General features: G+C 40.1%; 1 protein-coding gene across 5 annotated transcripts in view; it reads left to right on the forward strand.

Moving 5' to 3' along the window:
• Positions 1 to 9,028, forward strand: part of nr5a2 (nuclear receptor subfamily 5, group A, member 2) — a 312,907-nt gene extending 303,879 nt beyond the window's left edge. For all 5 annotated transcript variants that reach the window (XM_078218179.1, XM_078218182.1, XM_078218180.1 and 2 more), the window contains one exon: positions 6,483 to 9,028. In XM_078218179.1, the coding sequence (XP_078074305.1) occupies positions 6,483 to 6,730 (248 nt within the window). In that variant the 3' untranslated portion in view covers positions 6,731 to 9,028. The remainder of the gene's footprint in view (positions 1 to 6,482) is intronic.
• Positions 9,029 to 10,410: the final 1,382 nt, after the last annotated feature.

A 10,410-nucleotide genomic window follows, 5' to 3' on the forward strand; every position in this document is an offset into this window, starting at 1 on the left:
ATGCAGCCTCTGGATGCATTGTCTTCAGGTTGGAGACACCACACTTCTGCTGCTGACTTCCTCGGTCACTTCCAATACACGCCCACTTGGTTGGAGAGCTTGTCCTCTTCATCCCATTCATGGGAGAGCTCACCTCACTGCAGCCCATCTGATACCACAAGAGAACCGCCAAGAAAGAGCAAGACCCCCAGGTCTCCCCTCCAATCCTGTGGTCGCTGCAGCCTCAAGAATCCAAATGCTGATGAACCTTTGTGACACATGGCCTGGTCCCTTTCATTAGAAATCCTTCCCTTGACAAAATGGACACATCTTCCTGCCCACTCACTCTGATTGGTTGGGAAACCGAATGCCAGGGTGATAATTAGGTTGCTCTGGGAAAGAGCAACAACCTAGTGCACACATGAGAGAGTCTGGTTCCCAGCCTGAAAATAGTCCTGACATTCTGACAGAGACTTAGGTGAGAAGATTCTGCCCATTGCTTTAACAATGTGCTAAGAATCGTCAACTGTTTTTTATTGGGGTAATGTTTTTGTACCAAACAGTATGAGGTAATTGTTTTAACTCGCTGAGGTGAAGAAATACATTTTTGGGCAGTTTAGGAACTCTCCAGTGGTTTAGGGCAGTTAAGGATGGGAAATAAATGCTGACTGAGCCATGTGATGTTCACGTCCCAGGAATAAATAAGAAATCCTCAAACACTTAATGAGCTGACTTTCTTGTTTCCAAGCCAAAATGAAAGTGGCCTGTGTTTTTCAACTGGTGGTGTGAAATTTTCAGTTGCAGTTTCGCTGCCTGTTGTATATTACATGCCACGCTAGCCCAGACCCTTCCTTGAAAGAAAGTAGCGTAGGTTGTGTAACGAGTGCCTGATCTGCTGCTGTCCTCTTTATGCCTCCACCAAAGGTGAAAGCTTCATTTGATGACAGAGTTGATGATTAACATTAGGCCTTCTGGTTGCGGTGTCAGTGTTTTGCTGTTCAATACAATGCATGCTGAGCAGACAGGACGGCTAGACGATCAAAAGGAGGTGTACATAGGAAGTTAAGCAAAGTGTACACGTGCGCCACTCTTCATGATAAATCTTTCCAAGGAGTGCAGTTTAATTTCTGTACCCAATTGTTTTCAAGTTATATTTTCAATTTACTAAGAGTGCTATCAACAAAATATCTGAGACTTGCGTATTTCACAAATTTGCAGCAATGCATTTTCCCTGAATACAGTAAATTCACAAGCAGAGAGTTAAATTCAACATAGATTGTGTAATTAAGGGTGTTTCAGTGAAATAAATGAGAAATATTTCCACATTGATTTATTTCTACAAATATTTACAGTTATGCATTCAGGTTTTTTGAACTAAAAAACACAAACCATTGATTCTCAGGTCATTGTATTTCTGTTTTTGAGCCATTTTATCATCATACAGATTAATTCTAACTGGTCACGGTTTAAGTAAGGAAATGAACTCTGACCAAAGATAGAAGTAAGTGAATAAGAATCAATATTGTATAACTAAGCACGATATAAGTGGAAGAAACTTTGATTTTCCCCCCACAGTTAGCCTATTGAATAGTTTCACTGCAGGTTCTCTATGAACTATGCAGATGAGAATGATCCTGTCATCTGGACTAAGTTGAGCGATCCCAACCTGGAAGGCAATGCGAGCACAACAATTTTTTTTAAATTCACTCAAGGAATGTGGACGTCGCTGGCTAGGCCAGCATTTATTGCCCTTGAGAAATTGGTGGCGAGCTACCTTCTTGAAGCACTGCAGCGCTGTTAGGGAGGGAGTTTCAGGACTTTGACCCAGCGGCAGTGAAGGAACAGTGATATATTTCCAAGTGAGGATGGTTGGGGGGGAACTTCCAGCTGGTGGTGTTCCCATGTATCTGTTGCATTTGCCCTTCTAGATGGTAGTGGGTCATGGGGTTTAGAAAGTGCTATCTCAGGAGGCTTGGTGAGTTCCTATAGTGCATCTAATTGACCATAGCTACCTAGAGCAAGGGAGAAGTAGTTCACAATAACTATCCAATTACCTTTACTGGATGAACAAATGTATGGACATGGGCAAGATGAGAACTGGTCTTGGCTTGATGCCCTTGATTTAAGCTGATTAGATTTCATATTGACCTCAATGCTATATCTAAAAACAGCTCTGTAAAGATTCAAAGGTTTGGGGAAAGCAGATTTTGATGCTTTGAGAAAAGTCTGAGGGTAAATTAAGTGGGAAACTAGGGAGGGATTTTTCCAACTCCCATTGAATTTTCCCACCAGAGTCAAAAAGATTCGGTGTATCCACTACGGGGAAACCCGTGGGGCTGGGCTCAACGTACATTTTAAAGTAGAACAGAAAGATTATATTGACAAAAGCAAAAAACTGCAGATGAAAATACGAAATAAAAACAGAAAAAGCTGGATAAACTCAGCAGGTCTGGCAGCATCTGTGGAGAGAGAAGCTAACATAGAGTCCAAATGACCCTCCGGCAGAACGGTTCGATAGAAGGGTCATAGGAAAATTACATTGATGGACATATATCAGGGAAACAGAAAGAATTCAGTTTTCCAATTAAAAAAGGTCAGCAGATGTGCACCATTAAGCAAAGTGGTTAGAAGAAACCTGAAGAAAATGACAACATTCAATCAGGATTCATACTAAAGAATATGAAGCATAGTTGAAGAAAACAAATGAGAAAGGTAATCAAAAATACTTTGGGATAAACATGGGAACTGATGATTGAAATAGCAGATATGGATCATATATTTAAAAATACAAGTAAAGCATGGGTCCTCTTTGTTATAAATCTGCTAGTCTAGAATCTGCAGTGGGGAAAATAGCTGAGGGCATTCCACAGAATGCTTAAATGAATGTTAAAGGAACACAGATATCATAAGCAGCAATAAGCATGGTGGTCGCACTCCTGCCTGGCAAACTGACAATCCTTTGAGGCAGGAGTGGATAATCTGAGATTTATTTGGATTTTCAAATGATTCTGAACAAAACTTTCTTCATGGGACTTAATGAGGAAGATTTGGACTGGCAAGTTAGATGATGAAATTGGCCAGAAGGATTAAGACCTGTCTTAACAACAGAGTGGCGGTGAAAAATTGAAAAATGCAGATGTTCAAGGATGGCTGCTGATCACAATACTTATAAATATTATAGAAGAGTAATACTATTAAAATTGCTGATGAGGTGAAACTCTATGGGCAGATAATGAGTTGAAAGTAAATTGGTCCCAGTCTATGTAAAGCTGATCAATTATGCAGATGGGCAGAAGAATCCTAATGCGGTTTTAAATAAAAGATAATGCATACAGGAACAGGCAATCATTAGCATGGAAGCGTCCCATTTTATAGCAGGCCACTGGATGGTGGAGTTTCATGAAGGCCAATCCTATGGAATCCTATCAGCAGATGCTTCCCGCTGCAGGCCATCCAAACAAAAATAACAAAGTAAATCTAAACAATAAAGATTAGTACTGGCTTAGACTAGAAACGGAAAAATATTTGGAGTGGCCATTGATCATACTCTGACCTACATGAAGAAGTTACAAATAAGATAAGTCAGGTGTTGTGGTCAAAAGAGAAAATGCTGGAAAATCTCAGAAGGTCTGGCAGCATCTATAAGGAGAGAAAAGAGCTGAAGTTTCGAATTCAGATGACCCAGATTCCAGCATCCGCAGTAATTTGCTTTTATCAGGTGTTGTGATACATGTGAAAAGCAAATTAGAACAAGTTACGAGTGTCACTGTACAAATCATAGAACCCCTACAGTGCAGAGAGGCCATTCAGCCCATCAAGTCTGCACCAACTCTCAAAGAGCATTCCATGCATGCCCTTCCCCGCTCACCTATCAGGCTCAGTAGAGGAATGGAGACTGAGGAGAGACATGCTCAAGGTTTTTCAAATAATAATGGGTAAAGATTAAATTAAAGTAAAAGGCTTAACTTGGACAATGGGTATATGACCAGAGAATACAAGTACAAAATTCATTAGTGATGCCCACATCCCAGGAATGAATTCAAAATAATTGGATTGATAATAGTGGACAAGGAAGTCTAAGAAATTATGCAGACATGAAGAGCACTGGTTGTTTTTTTTCTTTCCTCATGGGGAAATAGGGTAAGGAGTTTGGTGTCCCCAAAAGTGGAGGGTCAACAGATTAAAGGAATAATCATATATGGGCTATTGGGGGAACATGTCTGCAGGGGCGCAAGAGCCTTTTCTTGCCAAAACTTTCCTGCATCTTTCACAAAATTGTGCTGTTTATCACTGGGTTCTGACATGAAGGATGGCTACACTGGCATAGTGCCAGAGGGCGCCTTGCAGTTGAAGAAGGTGCCAGAGCATGGATCCACCCTCTCCGCCCCTCCAATCAACCTCACCATCTTCAGAAGCGGAGAAGCAAAGTGATGGAAAAATGAACCACTTCATTTTCACACAATAAAGAATGGCACCGAGAGACTACATTATACAATGAGCCATGCCTTGACTGACAGCAAAAATTATTTCTGCAAACGTTATCTTGTGGTGTGAGGTTCAATACCCAAAAGAATCTGCCTAACGCACAAACATTTTTGGTGTGACTTTGATACATGCACAAATTCCACCTGATAGCACGCAGTAGCTGAAAAAGCTTGATAAAACCAGAAATCAACAAATAATAGCTGCATTTGCAGTGAAACTGAACAATGAATGCAACAAGACAAATAGTCTGCCATGCATTCACACTATTAAAATGCATGGATAGGCACCACAAGATTGTAGTAGGGTTGGTTCATGCAAACAATTGGTAATTAATCCCTAAGTGAATAATATTTAATGGAATATAAAAGATATCACAGCACAGTGATCTACAAGAAGCTGCTTTCCCACTGGCTATGATTAATAATTATTCACATTTCAAGATTTGCTTTGAAAATTCTTCTCCAGGTCATTTACTTACATCATTATTTTATGTGTTCTTTTCTCTTTAGAACAGAAATGTATTATGAATGTCTCTCAGATATTCTTAGTCCACATACATACGTCGGTCAAGCTCATGGTGCTGAGACAATAATAATGAAATCAATTAATAAACATAATTGACTGTAAGGTTAGAAATGGTCTTACATAAGGACAGACAATGGAGCAGAGGAGGAGCTCCCAGCACAAGAGATGAGTTTATAACCCAAGGAGCAAATAATAACTGATTTTGATTTAAATCACTTTCCACGATTTGATTGATGGAAATAATCACAAATCGACCCCCAAACACTGCCGGGATTTGATGATAGACCACAGGTCATAGTACTGCAGCCCAAACATGTCTTTGTGCAATTATCTGGCACGTAATCCAGGACTCTATTTTACTTAGCAAGTAGCAAGAAAAAGCCTTCCTTGGAGACCCTCAGTATGGACTGCTGCTTATCGGCAATTTTTAAAAATCAGTAATTGTCACATAGAGGAACATTTATAATAGAGGTTTCAGAAGTTCAAGATTACTGTCGTTGTCACTGAGCACAGGCAGTAGTCAAAAGTGAATCAGACCATTTTAATGTACAACTCCTTTCATTCCGCCCTTTGACCACACAAGAAACCAGTGAGAGTTAGGAACACTTTGGGAGCCTTTAGAAATGAGGAAATTTCAAAGTGCTTTTTAATGTAGGCATAAGGTCAAAGGGTATTCCAATGTAGTATCCTTTATGAAGGACATGCACTTCATTTACGTACGACTCATCAGTCAAGAAGAGTCTCTGTCTGAAGGCTTGTGCTGCAGATTATGTTAGGAGCTATCGGAGTGTACCAGATGGTTCATTAGCAGTGCATGCACAGGTCAGAGACTTTCAGAATCATTTAGAGATGTCAAACTGAAACAAGAGCATTGTCAGCTTTTAACCACGATTTACAGCCAAAGGTTTGGATATTAATTCAACCTCGGGTCAGCAAATTAATCAGGGATTACAACTGTTGTATTATGTATATTTTGGATATATAGCAGCAGATAAGGGGGCTGGTTCTTGGTCATGTTGTAGCTGTCAGAATATTTCCCAGCACGGTTTCTCATGCTGAATGTTAAAACACCTTAACTAGCAATAACACCAAATGTTTCCTAACTTGCCGCTGCTCCATTTGTTCCTTTACAAACACAAAGAAAAACTAATAGCTTCATCTTCTCAACAGGACAATTCATAAATTGTTGAAAGTGAAAAAAAGGCAGACCTTAATATAATAATTACCCAAGGCCTTTTACAGATGTTGGATAACATGCTGCGTGTTTGTAACATTTCAATTTCTAATTAATATGGATAATTCTATTTGTCCCTAGTTGATCAAGGAGCAATGCAGCTGTTGGAGAAACTTTCCATCATTAATTTTATATCTTTAGAGTAGGTTATAGCTGCAGATGACAAATTAAGTGCTTTTTCCCGCATCATTTTATTTCTTCCCCTTGTCCGTCATCCCCTTGAATGAGTTATTAATCACAGTTCAAATGTTTCTTTCAGATGTAAAAAACCTGGAGAACTACCACCTTGTAGAAAGTGTTCAGGAACAAGTTAATGCTGCACTGCTAGACTATACGATGTGTAACTACCCTCAGCAAACAGACAAGTTTGGACAGCTTCTCCTGCGATTACCAGAAATCCGAGCCATCAGCATGCAGGCCGAAGAATACCTCTACTACAAGCACCTGAATGGAGATGTACCCTGCAACAATCTTCTCATTGAAATGCTGCATGCCAAACGGGCCTAACAACAACATCCACAAGGCCTTCGCATCTTGAGCAGAAATTCTAAGTTGCAAGAAACAACTATGATTTTTTTTGGGAAAAAAACAAACATTTCAGTGCACTAGATGGAAAGAGGACAACATAATGAGATCCGTTTATCATTACATGAGTGATGTATCAGGGTATTGCCATGGGATCTGATAACTGTGAACCCAACACACCTGTGCTACACAGTCCCCCTATCCCCCCACCTCCCAAAGGAAACCTCTGTGAGGCCTTTAAGGAAGCGCTTACTCAAATGAAGTTCAACTTTATCAAACTGACCAAATTAATATCACATTATTGTTTCCAATTTGTTCAGATTGACATTAATTCTAGGAAATTTAAGAACTAGCATGGGAGTTGTGCACTAACGTCAAGATGGTTGGGGCTTCAAGTGCACTAAGAAACCCTTAGATTTCAAAGCATGTGGGATACAAAGCAAATCTGGTAACAGTAATGAGCCATCATAACCTTCTCGATCCCTCCTCTTCCCCAAAGCTCTATCCCCAGTGACCATCGACATGGTACCTGATAGGGGATCAAAAGATTCGCTTGTAGTTGGCTTCACTCTTCATTTGCTCATTCAAATCACAAGAGCCTATCTATGTGTGAGGCCTGCAAAAGCTGCAAGGAACTGCAAAAGCTGCAAGGAACCATCTGTCAAGCAATTAATTTGACAACCACCTCACCTACCCATTAGGTTTTTTTTAGCCAAAGCGTACATGTTATTTGAAGTAGACCAAAGCTTGCTGCAGAACACTAACGAGAGAGGGGAATAAACCTATAACTGACCTAGAATTTAAAAACTCATCTCACATTCACAACTCTTAATACTTAACATACTAGTATTAAATTTGTGATGCCGCAGTTAAGTGAGTCTTGCCTTATTTCTGTGAATCTGAATATGCGGAAGAATATAATTGAAGTATTAATACTGTAAATTCAGCAAACAAAAGGTGTTTACATTTACTAGCTCCTGTGGGAAAGAACTGTGATGACCTGAATTGCAAAGCAATGATTTCCTTAATTATATTTGATCGGTAACTTTTTTACCAGTACTTAATTATGTCGTGAGACACTAAAATCAAAAAGGGAATCTCACTAAGACTTTAATTTGAACAGACAGATCTTTGGCCACACGATCACTTGTAGAGATTGTATAAACAATTAGTTCTTTTTCAGGACTGCGGGCTTTGTTATTGGAATAGTACCGTTTATATTGTACATCATAGTTTAAACTGTAGACAATTATATTACTAATTTATTTCTTCATTGTTTCATCTTTGTGTAAGAGAGCGAGAATAACAAAGCCAAACAAATGCATTTGTTCACTGTAGCGCCTTTTGAAAATCAGCAGCTACAGCCAGTTCAGGGACAAACGTATATCTTAAAAAGAATCACACAGTTCATTTTAAATATATATTATATATATATATATATAGTACAAATCTGAAAATGTAATAAAAAGGATAAATCTGCTGCAAATGATGTGAACTATGGCTTCATCTTTAGCTGAATGGAAAGATTTAAAGTTGAAATCTTGCATTAAATAATAAATTGTCTTGTAAACTGTATGTTCTATACCAAAGACTGTAGTTAGCTTATGCTTTCTGTATTCCATGGTCTCACTGCAGTGCAGAATGTAAAACCGTGATACTTACTTAAATGGACACAAACACTGAACTAGCTCCGTCTGCTCCAAACTGCAGATAGGTGGACGGTGTCTCCCTTCTGTACCCTTAGCTGTCTGCGTCAGGTCGTAGGAAACCCCTTTACTGATGTCTTACAGAACATTGTGAAGCTATTCTCTTGTGTTGTTTACAGTTATTTTGGAGAGTATTATATGGGTGCATTGCCCAGAATTCAAATCAGAACAGTTCTACCTTTGCAAATTCAAGGGCACTGCCTGGCCCAACACAGGGGTCCTCACACACTACCCAACACAGTGAGTTAGAAGAAATAGCTGGGCTAATTGTTTTACCTGGCAAGTCCCGGTAGTAAATATAAACAGACGCAGAAATCACAAAATAATGTTAAGCTTTTACTGTTTTATTATTGTGCTCTTTTGTGTGAACAGACATTCTGTCTTGTCAGTACTTCGTATGTATTGCTGATGTTCTGCAGCTGCATTGGACTTTAGACCATTCAACTCCTACTCAGTGTGCAGTTACTTGGTTCATTACTCGAAATGTACTATAATAAGTGGAATGACAGACTGTCACGTCATTTCTTGCCAAGAATTTCTTTACACTGATGGAATTTTTCAGTATTTCAATAAATAATGGTATGCGCGGCATATCACTTGTTGAGTCCAAAACTTTTGTCATGTTTTCGTATGTGCACCAGCTTTTCTATAGAATCCCGACTGTGCAGAAAGAGGCCATTCAGCCCACCGAGTCTGCACTGACTCTCCAAAAGAGCATCCCACCAAGACCCTCCCCCCAGCCCTATCCCTGTACGTTTTACCATGGCTAACCCACACATCTTTGGACACTAAGGGGCAATTTAGCATGGCCAATCCACCTAACCTGCACAGCTTGGGACTGTGGAAGGAAACTGGAGCATCTGGAGGAAACCCACACAGATGTCGGGAGAACGTGCCAACTCCACACAGACAGTGACCCAAAGCCAGAATCAAACCTGGGTCCCTGGCACTGTGAGGCAGCAGTGCTAACTATTGTGCCACCATGTCACTTCTGGTTTAATTAAAGAAAAAGCAAAATGAACATTGAACAGCAATGCCTACTGTCAAAAGTAACTAATCTTTTTGCCCAGTGAAGGGACAGTTTTCTGTCCACATACACTAATACTTCTGGTGCCATTACTTAATCAAATCAGTCAAAATCAGCTCCATTGGGTGAGACATGCATATGCCTGACACCAGATTCCTGCAGCAACTGTCCTACACAGAACTCCTTCTTGGAAGGAGACTCCCAGGAGGACAACGGAAACTCTTCAGGGACGGTCTCAAAGCATCCCTGAAGAGGTCAAACATCCCTGCCGACACATGGGAGTCTCTGGCATGTGACTGACCAAATGGAGAGGGTTTATAGGGGAAGGCATCGAGCACATACACTTTGCCAGGAGCACACTGAGGTGGAGCCAAGGTGTCAGAGAGTGCACAGAAACCTCTAAACAACTCATCTGCCAAACCCTGCAAGCACGACCTGCCCCACACGTGGTAGAGCTTGCGGATGGACCAATCAGCCATCTCAGAACCAATCAAATCAGAGTCATCCTCAATCCCAAGGGAGTGCCTAAGAATATTTTCAACTGGACTGTTACTATCTTAGTCATATGTTACACATAACAGTAATAAAACAATTCATAATAATTACAGTTGGATTCTGTTCAAATACAGTGTGTATTTTAACATATACAATTATTGAGCGTCCCTTCTTGTTTCATAAATAGTTAGCCCTTCTGGAATCAGTTAGTGCCCTACACAACCTCAAGATTGGTACACAACCACCTACCTTCTTTAATAGTTGTCACAGGTAGCAGTTGCCCTCATCATTCCAGTGGAAGTTGGGATCTGAACCTTTTTCTGACAAAGCACTGAATCTTTCCATCCATCTATCAATGATCAATGTGGCGACTGAGTTATTGTTTGAAGTTAAACACAGCTTGGTCTAAATTTTAGTAAAGCAGACAATATTTC

Source organism: Mustelus asterias, chromosome 8 (genome assembly GCF_964213995.1).
Source record: "Mustelus asterias chromosome 8, sMusAst1.hap1.1, whole genome shotgun sequence".
In the NCBI taxonomy this organism is placed as follows: domain Eukaryota; kingdom Metazoa; phylum Chordata; class Chondrichthyes; order Carcharhiniformes; family Triakidae; genus Mustelus; species Mustelus asterias.